This window comes from Alnus glutinosa, chromosome 8 (genome assembly GCF_958979055.1).
Source record: "Alnus glutinosa chromosome 8, dhAlnGlut1.1, whole genome shotgun sequence".
NCBI lineage: Eukaryota > Viridiplantae > Streptophyta > Magnoliopsida > Fagales > Betulaceae > Alnus > Alnus glutinosa.
In genome coordinates this window covers 20,960,671-20,977,034 of record NC_084893.1, presented here as the reverse complement: position 1 = coordinate 20,977,034, position 16,364 = coordinate 20,960,671, and the positions used below count along the sequence as shown (strand labels likewise).

Here is a 16,364-nt window from a genome sequence, read left to right as displayed (position 1 = left end):
AGTTGCTGTAAAAGATCAGGAATTGCTTCTGGAACAGAGGCAATGATGATAATATCATCAACATACACTAAAACAAACATAGTTAGTGATGTATTCTGAAGAATAAATAAAGAAGAATCTGCCTTTGAGCTTAGAAAACCAAGTTCACATAATTTGGTGCTAAGACGGGAAAACCAAGCCCGTGGTGCTTGTTTCAGATCATAAAGGGACTTGTGTAGCTTACAAACATGATGGGGTAGAGTAGGATGAGAGAAACCAGGTGGTTGGGACATAAATACCTCTTCATCCAGAAACCCATGTAAGAAAGCATTTTGAATATCAATTTGATGCATATTCCAGCCTTGAGAGTAAGCCACGGATAGGACAGTCCGAATAGTTGTTGGATTAACAACAGGGCTGAAAGTCTCTCCATAGTCTAGACCAACCTGCTGATGAAACCCTTTAGCTACAAGCCGGGCTTTATACCTTTCAATGGATCCATCTGCCTTTCGTTTCACTTTGAACACCCATTTGCAACCGACTAGATTGTGAGCTTGCTAGGGAGGGACTAAAGTCCAAGTCTGGTTCTGAAGAAGGGCATTAAACTCGGTCTGCATAGCCTGTCTCTATTCGGGTATTTTGACAGCATTTGTATAACATGTAGGTTCTGCAATATATGTATTGGAGACAGCCAGAAGAGCATGGGGAATGGGATATTTGATTTTGTCATCAATGAAAACTCTCGGTTACACAATGTGATTCTGTGCACGGGTGACCATGGGATGGATCTGGGTGGGAGCAGGACAGGGACTGGGAGACAAGGAGATTGGGGAAGGAGATGTGTTTGGAGACTGTGAAACTGGAAGTAGAACCAGAGGCAGAAAGTGGGGAAGGACTGGGAGAAATAGTCTCGGATGCCATAGGCTGAGAACGGACCGAGTGAGAAGGAATTGGTAAGAATGATGGTAAAATAATAGAAGGAGGCTACAATGCTGTTTGAGGAGTTGAAGAGTATGAAGAAAATGGGAATGTTGATTCGTGAAATACAACATCTCGAGATATGTACATACAACCAGTAGGAATATGGAAACATTTGTAGCCCTTGTGATTTCGGCTATAACCTAAGAAGACACATTCTTGGGATCTAAATTCGAACTTATGTTGGTTTTAAGGGCGAAGATTAGGAAAACAGGCACAACCAAAAATTCTTAAAAACTTGTAATCGGGGCTGCGATTAAAAAGTTTTTGGAAAGGAGATTTATGTTGCAAAGTGGGTGTGGGAAGACGATTGATTAGATAACACAATGTTTGGCAAGCCTCATCCCAGAATCTTTTGGGAACATGACTTTCAGCAAGCAATGCAAGAGTTGTGTCGATAATATGGCGATGTTTTCGTTCGACACAACTTTGTTGTCGATGTGTGTGAGGACATGACACACGATGGATGATGCCAAGTTTATGAAATAATGTGTTGAGAGAATGAAATTCCCCACCCCAATCAGTTTGAACTTGAAGAATTTTAGTATTGAATAAACGTTTAGCCATAAGAAGAAATTTATTGAAAACTGAGAAAACATCTGATTTACATTGAATGGGAAACAACCAAGTAAATCGACTAAAGGCGTCAATGAAAGTAACAAAATACTTATTTCCATTAGATGAAATTACAGGGGAAAGACCCCATACATCTGAAAATAGTAATTGTAAAAGATGATTAAAAACTGAAGTAGATGCCAGAAAGGGAAGCTGATGAGCTTTGGCTTGCTGGCAGGAAGAACAGGAAGCATCCAGTTTATTTGGAAAAACTGGAAGGGAAAACTTGGAGATAACTTGCTTCACAGTACGGAGGGTAGGGTGTCCCAAGCGTTTGTGCCATTGTTCAGCGGAGGTCATTTCACCAACAAGAGAGTAAGGAGAGGGAGTGGAGGTGAGAGAGGGCAGCAGCTAATATAGGCTGTGTTTAAGAGGACCCTGATGGAGGATGGGCCTGGTTCGGCAGTGCTTGATAACAAAAAAGGAAGAATGAAACTCTAAAAACACAGAATTATCATGAGCGAATTTACTGACAGAAAGTAGATTTTTGCAAATGGACGGAACATGAAGTAAGTTTTTAAGAATGAAGGAACGATTTGGCCACGATAGATGGGCAGAACCTATATGGTTTATAGACAAACCTGTACCGTTTCCCACACGAATCTAGTCAGGACCCATGTATGCATTAGAGGAGATGGTGAGGTTGTTCAAGTCATGAGTGAGGTTGTGAGTGGCTCCTGAATCCGGGTACTAGCTCTCATCAATAGGTAGAGTGGGAGAGGAGTAAAAGGCTTGTAGTGGAGACTGAGATTCATTCTGAGAAGCTTGATCAAAGCGTTGGTAACAAGTGCTGGCATAATGACCAAGTTTGTTGCAAATCTGGCAGAAGGGTCTAGATGAACTAGCACCATGAAAATGCTGACCACGACCACGTCGGCCAGAGGAGGAGCCACGACCACCAAGGAAAGGACCTCGGCCATTGGGTAAACCACGACCACAGGTAGCATTGAAGCTGCAGTCACGCTTGCCAGAGTGGTTATGATTTCGAGCAATAACATGGGCAGCAGCATTGGAGAGATTTGTGGTGGCCATTTGCTGCTCGAGTCGCATCTCATGAGCTAGGAGCAGGCCGTAAATATCATCACGAGAGATGGGGTCGACTCGAGTGGTGACAAAGGTAACCAGGGGATCAAACTCAAAGCCAAGACCAGCCAACAGGAAAGACACAGCCTCAAAATCATTGAGGGGTTGACCACAAGCAGCAAAGGTGTCACTAAGATTCTTCAGTTTATGAAAGTAATCAGTGACAGAGGAATTACCTTTCTTCAGGGTGGCTAGCTGAAAATGCACCTGCATGATGCGAGCATGCGCTTGGGAAGCAAACATCTTCTCCAATGATTCCCAAAGTGCACGAGAGGTGGTGTAGCCAACAGCATGGGATACATAAGAATCGGATAAAGTCTAGACCAGGACGCTGATGATAAGTTGGTCTTTTTGATACCAGGAAAGGTAATCTGGGTTAGCAATCATGGCAGGAGAGCCAGGAGCAGTAGCGGGATTTGCAATCAATTGAGTAGGGGCAGGAATCGTGCCGTCAATGAAACCGTAAACATCTTGACCACGGAGATACGCCAGAAGATGAAACTGCCAAGCCATATAGTTGTCTTTAGCTAGTTTGATAGAGGGAGAGTGGTTCATGTGCGGAATATTAAAAATAGGAGGTGGTTGGCAAAAGTGGAATCAGCTGTAACACTGGATTCGGCCATTGAATCAGAGAGAAGGAAAGGGAAGAAAAAAAAAGACATTTAGTCTTGTAGTGGCTCTGATACCATAAAAGATTTCTGTCTGAATTGTTGGTCAACTGTATTATTCACTGGTTGCTTGTGCTCGTATATATAGAGAATAGGTTACTAGAGTTTGAGATAGAAAGTGTTTCTATCTAGGATTGTTTACAGAATTTGAAATACACTATAGGGTAAGGATAATTTAAATCTATTCTAATCTAAAAGAGATACAACCGGTTAGAGTTCTACTCTAAGTCTAACCGGTTTGTTTATAATTCAAACTAGAAGTTTATCTCTTATCTTCAGTCGAGGATAAAAGACCGTTAGTACTCGGACTCTTTGATAAGAGTCTGTGTGCTTTAACATCCATGAACAAAGAAGGTCATTACATAGATGGGTGCATAGCCCTAAGGTTGCTAATCGAGAAACTCATCAAGCAAGTTGATTTAGTTTTTTGGAGAGCAAAGGACTCAGCCAGGAATTGACAAGGATAACAAGCCCCAGAATCGTCGGGACTACCAGCACCTTGACCATCAACCTCAGGATTACTATCTGCGAGATCGTCCTCAACAAGATGAGAGGGATCAGAAGAATGATCCCGGAAGGATATTGAGAGAAGAGAGGACCGAAGAAGCATGAGTCCATGGCGTAGAGAACCGAGGCAACATAAGGTTATAGTAAAGATCAGGTAGTAATGACCGTCAAGAGTCCCGAGCAAGACGCTCAGGAAGGAGGCAGTGAGAAAACCCTATTGAAAACAAGGAGACCAGAGCCCAGCCCGAAAATATGGAGAAAACCCTAAGGTAAATTCAGGGAGATAACCCTACAAAGAAAACAAGGATGAGAAAAAACCCTAAGGTAAATCCAGGGAGACAACCGTTCAGAGAAAACAAAGATGAGAGAAAACCATAAGGCAAATCCAAGGACACAACCCTGCAAAGAAAACAAGGATGAGAGAAAACCCTAAGGCAAATCTAGGGAGAAAACCTTGCAGAGAAAACAAGGAAGGGAGGCAACCCTTAGTTTTTAGACAACTTGCGGTTTTCAGGTTACATGGAAATAACCCTGCAGAGAAAACAAGGAAGAGAGACAACCCTCGGTTTTCAGGTAACCTTCAATTTTCAAGTAATTCTTGTTAGTTTGTGATTGGTTGCATTTTGTTAAACAAAATCACTTCTATGTAATGTTGCTTTTTAATCAGGGATACCGTTTAATTCAGAGTCTTCTATTCAAAGATGTGCTTCAAGTAGATTCTGCACAGATTCCAAGTCAGAGAAGTCGAATCCCAAGATTCCATCCGGACGTCCCTATCAACTGTCTGAACGCTCATCAGTCAAGCAACATTTGTTCGGACGACATGGTTATTCCGTCCGAACTCCCATCAGTGTCCAGAAGATTCGAACTGTTCAAGGTTGCATTCGTTTGGACGTCTCAGCAACACGTCCGGACGCCATTCAGTGTTCGACAAGTAAAAGGATTTCATTCGCAGACACAGATATGGGAAGACAACTGCAACCATCCGGGCGTTATCCTTGATAAGGCAAGAAGTGGAGAAGATTTGCAACCGTTCGGACGACAGGTCAGCAACGTCCGAACGCCAGTCCTTATTATGGAAATTACGTGTAGCTGAAGTGCAACCGTTCAGACGTTAGGGAAACACCGTCCGGACGCGGCCCTATTCAGGAATGAATATCAGCGCTTTTGGAAAGACGGTTGCACAGTTGTCCGTTCGGACGCTCTCAGCTACTGTCCAAACGCCTATTAGGGAAAATCGTTCCAAACTCGATTTAGGTCTTCTGTAGCCTATAAATAGAGGCCTCTAGGCATATAATTTGTAAGAATTTGGTATTGAATTCCTTAGAGCTTAAAGAGTATAATTTGGGAATTATTGTGCTGATTAGTTTGCTCTCAAGCTGTTGTCATAATGCTGTTGCTATGCTCGTGTTGAAGTCTATCTTAGGGAGGAGCCCCAAGGTAAAGGGATCCATTGAAGATCCCTTCAAGTAGGTGACTTGGTTGCGAAGCATTCACGTAGGGTTACATGTCAGAGTACAAGATATGATCGCTGCATAAGGGTATGTGAGTGTTTCTGTCTTGTTACTAGTTTTGTCTTCTGAATAGTGGATTTCCTGGGTTTGGCTACCTCGAAGTGGTTTTTCTCTTAAGTGAGTTTTCACTTTGTTAACAAAATATATGTCTCATTTAAATTCCGCATTTAGATATTTTGTTACACGTTGCACGCACACACGGTTAAATTAGAAGTCTATTTATTTTTCAATTGGTATCAGAGCTTAGTACACTCTGTTTAGATTTATTTCTTGAGTGTTATCCTTTTGACTTCTATTTTATTTTACCATGTCTCAAAATCTTATTACCTTTCTTGCCTTTGATGGCACTAATTATAGCTATTGGAAAGCTTGTATGCGTTTCTTTTTAAAATCCATTGATTGTTGGAAAACTCTTGAAACTGGTTGGACTGAGCCAATGGATACAAATATTGAGCTTGTAACTGAAAAGAAGGCACGACTTGCTAATGACAAAGCCCTCCATGCTTTATGTCAAGCTCTTTCACTGTCTGAATTTACTAAAATTTCAAATTGTAGAACTACTCAAGAAGCATGACAAATCTTAGAAACAACATATAAATGCACAAAACTTGTTAAATCTGTCAAACTTCAAATGATGATTTGTAGATTTGAAGAGATTAAGATGCTTGAAGATGAGACATTCATAGAGTTTTACTCTAAGATGAGCAACCTGAGAAACTCGATGGTTAGTCTTGGGAAGTCCGTCTCGGATGTAAAGCTCATCCGAAAAATTCTAAGATCTTTGCCTGAGCGTTTTAGAATCAAGGTGACTACCATTGAAGAAAGCAAATATTTAGAAGAGATGGAGATTGAAGAATTGGTGGGATCTCTTCAAAGCTATGAGCTTTCCCTACCTCTAGTCAAGAAGGTGAAGACTATTGCCCTCAAGGCATCTAAGAAGAAAACCAAAGTCTCATCTGAAGAGGACTCTGAGAAAGAAGAAGATGCAGTGACAATGTTGGCCAAGAATTTCGGAAGATTAATGAAGAATGATAAATTCAAGAAGAAATTCTCCAAAAGACTGAAGAAGGCCCCCAAAGAATCTAAACCTGAAGAAGCTGAGAAGAAAGACCCAAAAGACCCCAGATGTTTTGAATGCTCATGCTTTGGGCATATACGGGCTGACTGTGGGAACCTCAAGCAGGGAAAAGGGAAGGCCTACAATGCGACTCTCATTGATGAGTTCGAAGAAGAAGAATCTCCTACTCAAAATCAGTTTTTAGCCTTTGTGGCTCCACATGAAGAAGAGAAGGATTCTTACTACTCTAAGCACAGTGATGAAGTGGGGAAGAACTCAAAGAGGCCTATAAAATCCTCTATGTAGAATTCGAGAAGTTGAGGGAGACTCGTAAGTAGCACATTCATGAGCTGAACAGTTTACAGATTGACAAGAGTTCGCTGCTGCTCAAGATACAGGATCTAGAGGAGAAGCTACTAGAGACACATCTTCAGTGGGAAAGGGTCACTGATGAGAAGCTAACTCATATGCTGTCAATACACAAAAGTCCAACAGACAAGACCGAGCACAAAACAACACAAGACAACACGCGTCAATACTTTTCAGGAGCACAACCTTTACAATTCGCTCAACACATGCCTCTGCTGCACTGCAGCATCTCAGGTCGAGATGTGTTATTTGCACATCACCTTAGTGTACACCAAGATGATGTACAAGAATCATTAGCCCAACACCAACGCAGGCCCTTCTGCATTAGCATAGTAACCCACACAGTGCAGCAACAGCTCCACCAATGCCAATCTAGCACACTGCCACATGTCTACCTCTTGCAGGCATGTCACAGCAACCCTTTGTCCTCCTGCACTTACGAATGCTAGTCACCCTTTGGCTTCCACTACACTTCAGTTTCTAGCAGCTCCGAAGCTTTCCCTAGCTTGCTCTCAGCCAACTCTTCAGTATACCATCCAGCCCTTTGACTCAAACCTTGAAAATTAAGCATTTTTTTATTTTTTCAAATGTTCTTTTTGAATATAAAAGTTATATTTCCCAACACAGCTCCAAACAAGCTTGAATTGTTGTATGAATTGGTTCTAGCCAATGGGGCCTTGGGTAGGAGAATGCTAATAATTTCCCTGACATCTCAATTATAGATGGGGGTGAGCAAAAACCCGCAAACCTGCCCCAACCCGCCCCAAATATAGCGGTTTTGGAGGGTTTTTATGCGGGTACGGGTTGGATTTTGTCCAACCCGTGCGGGACGGGGCGGGTTGTAGGTTGGGGTTTTAAAAAACCTCGGGGACCCGCCCCTCCCCATTGAAAGAAAAAAAAAAAAAAATTAAAAAACCCCTAACCCTGTAATAACCCTAGGCACACGCCGCACATCTCTTCATTTTTTTTCTTTACTCTTCAGCGCCTCAGTCCCTCACAGTCTCACACCTCACGCCTCACTTTCATCTTTTCTAACCCTAGCGCCGCTCGAAGGCTTCACAAGTGTTCGTCGACCATGGCGATCCGGCTCACGAGAACAACCGCGACATCTCCGAGTTCGCGGTCTCTGATCCGGAGATCGACAGCAGGGGTGGCCTTTGGTGGTCCAGACCTAGGTAGGCCTCCTCCTCCTCCTCTTCTTCTTCATCAACATCGATCGTTACAGCATTAAAATTTAGGCTTGGTGAATGTTTACAGGGTTTGATCAATGGCGGAGGAAAAATTGAATACGGAAGTTTCTGTTGAAGAAAATGGGACTGCGGTGCCTGTGAATGGCAAGGAAGAGGCCTCCGAGCCTTCTTCGACCTTGGAAAAAGATGAAGAGGACTAAATGAGGGGAAAAAAAGAGGAAGACGAGGGAAAAGGCGATGGTTTCTTGTTAGATGATTCATTGGCTTTCTTCTTCTTCGCATGCTTGTTGCTGCTTGTGATTATATTTAGCTGTTTTTTGTGTTATCTGTGGAAGAATTAGATACCTAGATTAGGCATTGAACTGGGTGAGGAATCCCTGCGGATCCCCGCTAACCCCTGCCCCATGCATCCCCTCCCCATCCCCAACCGCCCCGCACGGATGCAAGGAAATTTTAGCGGGGTGCGGGGCCAAAAAAGGGGCATCCCCGCCCGCCCCCCCCTATGCTCAGCCCTAATTATAGACAAGGCATCAGCCACCGAATTTTCTTTTCCTGACTTATACTCTATGCATAATCATATCCCATCAACTTCACTAACCACCTCCGTTAGGCTATGGTAGAGATTGTTTGATCCATCAGAAACTTGAGACTCCTTTGGTCAATTCGAACGATGAACTTCTGAGCCAAATAGGTAAGGTTGCCATTTTTGGACTGCTGAGACAAAAGTCAACATTTCTTTTTCATAAGTGGAGAAAGGCCTAATCCACGTTCCTTGATAGCTTTGCTTAAAAAAGCCCGATCATCTAACAAAGTAGTAATGTCAATGACTTCATTATCTTATTGGTTTGGACCACATTTCAATTCTTGGCACAAAGGACGCAGCTATTCTTTATACCACCAACAGGAAGTGATTTCTTATTTCTTACATTCTTAAATTTACAAAAAATAATTTGTTTATAAAAAAGAAAGAGGAATCGACAGAATCAAATAGCAACTAGAGAAGTTATATATAACTTTTGTACAGTAAATATCAGGAATCGAACTCAGTTAAGGGTTCGATTTAGGATTGATATTTGACCAGAATCTCCATTCAACAAGAAAACCTCCAATGGGACATAAGAAGAGGTCGTGGATGATCCAAATCTATAGGTGGGTTGCAGTATTTTAGCACCTTTGACACATTGAATGATTCGAAGACGCGGTCCAGTTCTCATCTGCCAGATCTGCAGGAAGTTTACAAAAGAAAAAATATACTCAGAACCAAAATCATTTGGTGAAAGACTGCATGTTGTTTTAGATTAAAATATTTTGGAATTTACTAATAAGAACCCATAGAGAAGGTAATAAACTAAGGGCATAAAGAGAGTTTGAAGTCATCAACATCCGGGAGTGAGATAAATGATAAGAAATGAGTCTCAGAAATGTTTACAAAACTCAAGATTTTACAAATGGTATTGAACAAGTTTTTAATGGCTTAGAGGTACCAAATTACATTATTATCAGTCTGCTAACTTTATGGAAGGTAAGGCTCGTTTGGTAATGCTTTTTAAGACTAACTTTTTGCTTTTTTGCTAAAAAGCAAAAGCATTACCAAACAACTAATTACACAAATGAATGCAAAAGCAAATTAGTAAGATCAGAAAAATCTAGGAAGTTGAACAATATTTTTTTGTTCTTTTTTGTTTTCGTAAGTAACAAAAAATCATATTACAAAGAAGGAACCTTACAAAACAAGAAGTGCACACAAGGATTGTCTCAAGAATACAATCGGAATGCCCTTAAGCCAACAAAATTAATGATAACATTGATAGACCATCACCTAACAGATTTTAATGTCGCAAATTTTCCAATCATCATTGATTTCTAATCTCCAAGACAAGATTTTCTAAGGCGATCAGACACCCTGATACTATAAGAACTGGTTTAACAATAGCAGATGAAAGACCTGTCTATCCACAACTTCTATAAATATGGTTGATCTCGCATAATTATATCATCAAATTCTTCCCTCAAGTACATACTATCATTACTATATATACATCTGTGTGTGTGTGTGCACGTGCGCACGTGTGTATGTATGTATACCCTGCTATCCTCGCTTCTGAGAAATATACCAATTGCCAAATACAATATCCACTACCATGGATGGGAATCAATGAATAGCTAAAATATAACTTCCATGAAAGGGAAGAGGAAAAAAGAATGTACCTCAACAATTCCTTTTCGAGGTGCATGAATAGCCAGACACAGACAGTAATCGCTCTTCACTGTTTCATAAGAACTGGAACTTGGTGTGGCAGTATCTCTATTAACTAGCATCTCCATGAATAGGCAGCTAGCATCGCGATATCCCTGCAAATTAATTTAAATCCTCAGTTAAGGAGAAATATTTATATCATAAATAAAATAACAATTTATGGATGCCAGGCAAAAACCTTCCATAACCGCACCACCACAAGTGCCTGAGTGTCTAAAAGCAATATACGACCAAGCGAATCTGTTATAGCAGCCAATGTACCACTAGGTGATAGCGTCAGCTTCTCACCCTTCCTTGGATGATCCTTCAAACATGTCAAAGGAGAAGCTGCCACAAATCAAGTTGCCAGTTAATGAGCAGAGAGGAATTTGTAGAGAGTTGAAAACAGGTGGTGAGTAGGATATAGGAAACACAGATTGACTATATTATATTCACAATAAATGGTGACCCACGCTGGGTGGGTCTTTTTTTTTTTTTTTTTTTTTTTTAATAAAAAAATAATAATAATAATAATTTGAAATTTTATAAAAGTTTCAGGGGTATAAAGGTCATTTCACCCCTTTTGCCGTTTGACGTAACACCAAACCTCAACGGGAGGCGGGAGCATTGCATCAAATTAGAAGTTCGAGGGGTGAAATTGAGAGTTTTTTTAACTTTAGAGGGGTCATTTCAAAACGAGTGAAAATTCAGGGAGAGTTTTGTGAAGTTTACCCTATTTTAAATGTGTATCAAAGTTGCAAAAGTACAGATAAAGAGTGGAAAGTGAAAATGGAAGTGAAAGCCACTATGATTAGAAACATCTAATACAATCATATAGAAACATCTAATACATACATACATATATACACACGCGTATGGAGATATGTATATGTGCACATTGCATATTCAGAACTATAAAATAATGCAAGATTAAGTATTATATATTTCATCAACACCATCTGTAACATCCCCTACCTTAGCCTAGTTTAAACCATAGGTAAGGCCAGGGTGGCGGGCTTAGAATGTGCAGGCTGTTTGGTTGGGCCTATGTGTTAGCTTAGTAAAATGGATCAAAAGCTCATTAAGCACACAATAAAAATTTTATTTAGATATCGAAAATGACTTATATTTTAATGGTTTAAATGATGTCGCACAAGGGGAAGGGTTTGAATCCCAATAGTGGCCAAAAATTGGCACAAAAAAGTACATATTTTTCTTTAATAAGTAATTGGCCCCAAGGGGATGGAAAAATGGGAGATTCGAACTAGTGACCTCCCATGCAAATCAATTTCGAAATAAAAACCCTAATTTCGAAAACCCTAGCCACCAGTTTTCCCTCCCAATATTTCTTTTTGTTTTAAATGCAAATCAACTTCAAAAAGGAAAGAACAATTAGTACGATCTCCTAAATTACCTCCCATGCAAATCGGTTAGGCCTTTGTTTTTAAAGTCTCTTTTGAAATCGCATGACATGGATTTAATTGAAGATTTGCATGACAAAATCGCAAGTCAAGATTTTTGAATGAGAATTTAATTTCAAAACCTTGCCAAAAACCACCAAAATCGCATGCATGGATTTTTGTTGAAGATTTGAATTGCAAATCTTCCTAAAAGCTCCATGGACACAATATTGGAGTTATAAAGCTTGATCTCAAAATAGTTCAAAATCTTCTAAGGATCGCATGTTTTGATTCTTGGAGCCAGATTTTGAAACTCCTAAATCCTAGCAATTCATGTCATACGCCACCTAGGTGGGTTGGCCATTTTGATTTTCAAAATTTAAACCTAAACATCAAAATCACCTACGCTCATGTTTTTACCAAAACTGTTTTAATTCAAAGTTTTAACCCATTCATTTTAACTTGGTTGGGAGTATTACTTGCTGAGCTTTCGCTCACCTTTTGTTTTCCCCTCTCAGGTTATGGAGCAAACAATCTAGGAGGCCAGAATGTGTAGACTTAGGAGTGGGTCACATATGTGTTGCTTCTGAAATTCATGTTGAGATTTTAATAAATTCCTTAGGGCACCGTGAAAATTTTTTTGACACTTTTGTTATTTTATCTTGACATTTAAATTTTTATGTTTGACCTAGACGCTTTTGCATTTATGAAATAAAATTCATTTAGTATTATTTAATATCTCTAGGCTTCCTTGTAATTCCTTTGTGCCTTTGAGACTTTAGTTAACGAACCTAGCCCTAACGGGCAGGGGTGTTGCACCATCCTTCTTTAATTCTTTACTCTAGCTGAAAGCAATTGTCATAACAATAACCAAATGATAAACAAAATCCATTCTTTACCTCGAGCAAATGGTCGAGGCTTCACATCTGATTTTCTTGGTGACGTTTGTTCACTCCGCCAAATCATTCTTGAAAAAGAAGCTATTGTTGAAAATGCTGCAGGCACAACTTTTGACAAAATAGCTCCAACTAAAGACCTGTTTTTGTCTTCTGAAAGCCTTTGAAAAAAATACCAATAGAAAGGACAAATAACAAAGATATTACTTTGGCTGCAGGAGATAAAAATCACTTTTATCATAAAAATAAATCAGCAAACACTGTATAGTAAGAACTCGCATCACTACCTGAATGCTGAAATCACAGCATCCTCTCCTATAGTGACAGCACAGTAATAACGTTGACTTGACTGCCCAACAATAAAAGCAGCTGAATTCAAATACCAGAATAACTTCAGAAATTTTCCATTATTTTATGAGACAAATTACCAAAGGTAGCAAGACAACATGACAGATACTTACAGTATTATAATATGTTTCAGAAACCAACATACATAAGAAAATTACCACTGGTTAACTAAATAGAACCTCAACCCATCAACACAGCTTCTAAAGAAACCAACTATACATTAATAAAATCAGGGGCATAGTTTGTACCTGGAGTTCCATCAGCGGTGGAGGCATAATGCCAGTGATTGCAGCATCAGCACAAGACCCATACTTGCTAACATTCCATAACTGAAAAGGTAATTTTGTGTAAGGTGTTTCTGGGCCCTCTAAATCTCGCCTTTTTGGTTTCTGATCCCAAAACTGAGTATGTGTTTCTTGAAACCATTGGTGCAGCATACTCTAAGTATCAAGCATGTAAAGCAAGTCATTAGAGTCATAATTAGTTAAGATCCCCGGAGGCTAGAAGCTAATAAGTCTGAGAGTAGAACAAGAATATATGGGGCAAAAAAAGACTTTTTTTTATAAGTAATTTTCTGTCTCCATGGGGAGAAGGGGGAAAGAGAGATTCGAACTAGTGACCTCCGCTTCATGAGGCGTAGTCTCCAGCCAATTGATGGGGCACAATTGAAGACTTAATCTCAAGGTAATCATTAAATATGACCTCTTTATTTTCTTTTAGAAATCCATCAAAGACAAGAACTTGCTCATTTGCATCATACTATTTACTATAAGGATTGCATGATTAATGATAAAGCACCTCTCGGTTTATGTCCAAAGAAGAAATTGCTTCCAAAATATTTATAGCTTGGCAAAAGATAATAACATCTACCTGAATATCAGAACCATCATAGCGAGCAACTACACCGGCCATGACAACACAAACCTCCTCTGAGGATGTGTCCTGGGTCAAATCTCTCTTTGTTCCACGAACTCTTAACTTCAGAATTCGTCCAGGATATATCATCTGTAAGTAGACAAATAAATTATGAGTTTCGCCATAAATATAACAATCTGAGCTAAACTTCATCAATTAACAAATCTGTACTAACACGGACGATCAAATGACATACACTAATATCAGATTTACATTAGGAACGTGGTAAACGTTGCACCCTTTTTTCTTTTTTTGTCTGGTGGTGGTGGTAAAATTTGCTCAACGATGCAGCCTTATAGATCAAACTAGACCAGGAATCGATGTACTGTAGTATATGCATTATTTAGTTTAAAGAACTTAAAGGCAATTCCTGCATTGACTACAATCAAAACAACTACCTTCAAAGGTAAAAGGTTGTATACTTGTATTAATGCTCAGTTGAGTCCAGGTTTTGGTTTCAATACAACTTCTTTACCCCATTCTCTCCACAAGCATGCAGACGACCGAAGATACAGATAAGGCATTTTTGGGTTAGTGGGGAAATGCTAGAAAACGGATCAGATAGGAAATTCCCAAAGCATAAAAAAGAACTCAATAAACTCATAAATTATCCACCATTTGGGGAATTCCAAACTCCTTAATTTCCCAGATCTTTCTCACCAACCAAACAACATTCAAAACCAAAGGTCCGCTAATTCATTCCCCTCACCTGTTTGTGAATCAAATCACCGCTCAGAGAGTAAATGAGGAAATACCCAGAAGAGGTCCCGGCCACGACCACCCGCATATCGTCGAACACCAACCACTCTACGGCGGTGATGTGCTCGGCGGCGATCGGGGAGAGATCAGGTCGGATCTTGAGGCGGGGCGCGTCGGGATCGGACCAACCGAGGACGAGGATAAGGAACCTGTTGGCGATGGCGAGGGCGTGGGTGTCGAGCGCGCAGAGAAGGTTGGGGTCGTCCACCAGCCATCCCTCCTTCCCGGCGCCAATCTCGCTCAGCTCCTCGCACGCAATGCACCCCAGCTCGGTCGCGTGGCTCCGCCTCCACATTATCGTCTTTTTCCTTCCTTCTTTTTCTCTCTTTTTTCTACTTCAAATCAAAGGACACCGAACCTTCTCCAATTTCCCAGAGACATCTATTGGATCCAACTTGTCGCACAAGTGAGAGAAGAAGAAAATACTCTCCGCGCCGCAAGGAAGGAAGGAGAGGGATTAATGGATTATTAAGGGCTTGTTTGGCTAACAACTCCCACTCCTATTCTTTTTTTTTTTTATTTCTTCTAAATAAAAAAAAAAGTTGGATAAAAATTATTTTTTATTTTTTATTTTTTATACCACATCAATAATTTTTTATTATTATTCAAATAAAAAAATTTATTACGAATAAAATTTTTTCACTTTTTTATATAATTTTAAACTTTTTTATACTTTATATCACATCAATTATTTTTTTACTACTTTTTAACTAAGCCGCGTTTGTTTGATCTAAAAAAAATTCATTTATTTTTTAGGCACAAGCGTTTTTTTTATTATTATTTTTACGGTGATGAATTTGCTGTACTCCAATGGCCTTTCTTACCGTGATAAATTTGATGTTAAACTTCAATGGTCTTATCACTCATCGAGTGTAAAATAATGAGTAACTGTTACATACTTCAGACGTATCCCTAATTTGGACATCAATTTAATCCGGAATATTGTTGGGAGAATCGAACTAGAACTCGCCAGTAGAGTTCCGCATATTATTTTTCGAAAAAATATTGTAGGTAACTATTTTCTTTAACTTCAAAAAAAAAAAAAAAAAAAAATCTATATTATTTTCTTTAGAACAACAGTAAGTCTGTGAGACTCACATATTTAATTATAAATTTGTATATTTCCTGTACAAAATAATGAAAGCAGACATCTATGTTAAATTCTAATGCTTTAACTACTCATCCAGCCCACACTAACAAGAAGAAAAAGGAGAGAGAGAGAGCAAAGAAAAAAGCATTGTTTGTTGAGGAGGGAAGCACTACGTGTTTTGTGTTTGTGTTTTTGGAAATTGGTAGGATGTTTTCTCTCGTAGGGTGAGGTTGTCCTCTTGGAGGAGAAGGTAGTTTTGTCTCGTCTTTTTTTGAGATGGAGGTGTAGTTTTATATTTTTGTTGTAGTGTTTCTCATGGAAGGAAACCAAATATGTGACAAATGTTTTCACGATTCTGGGTAAAAATAATTTTGTCCCAATGTGGTGAGATCCTGGGGCTTGCCCTTGGGAGGCGGCTAGCGGCTGATGGACCCTCTACGGCCAAGTAGTGGAGAAGTTTGCTTGTAGTCGATCTGGTGTCCACAGAGATGATGCTGATGGCCCCTCTATGTTTGGTTGCACATAGTGAAATGTAGCGACGGCGGTAGGCGGATCAATCGCTACTTACAAATGTTGGAGGGCTGGGCTTTGTGTTTAATTATCAAATCGGCATTGCGATGGGGTTCAACGGTTTCAAGCCAACATCCCGACAAACCCAAATCTCACCTTCGTGCAAGGAGTTCCTGTGCGACAGTTTTTGGCATTTGGAGAGGACTGAGGAGGCAATTCCTGTCCTGAAAAATATTGCACACGACTATGG

At 39.9% G+C, this 16,364-nt stretch overlaps 1 protein-coding gene across 1 annotated transcript; it reads right to left on the bottom strand.

Annotated features, from left to right (window-relative positions):
* Nucleotides 1-8,845: 8,845 nt before the first annotated feature.
* On the bottom strand, nt 8,846-14,958 carry LOC133874539 (uncharacterized). Its single transcript, XM_062312388.1, has 8 exons — nt 14,465-14,958; nt 13,711-13,845; nt 13,089-13,280; nt 12,780-12,841; nt 12,496-12,653; nt 10,396-10,544; nt 10,169-10,312; nt 8,846-9,183 (listed from the first exon to the last, which is right to left on the bottom strand). The coding sequence occupies exons 1-8, from the start codon at nt 14,807-14,809 to the stop codon at nt 9,004-9,006; spliced, it is 1,365 nt and encodes a 454-aa protein (XP_062168372.1). The 5' UTR covers nt 14,810-14,958; the 3' UTR covers nt 8,846-9,003.
* Between the last annotated feature and the right edge of the window lie 1,406 nt (nt 14,959-16,364).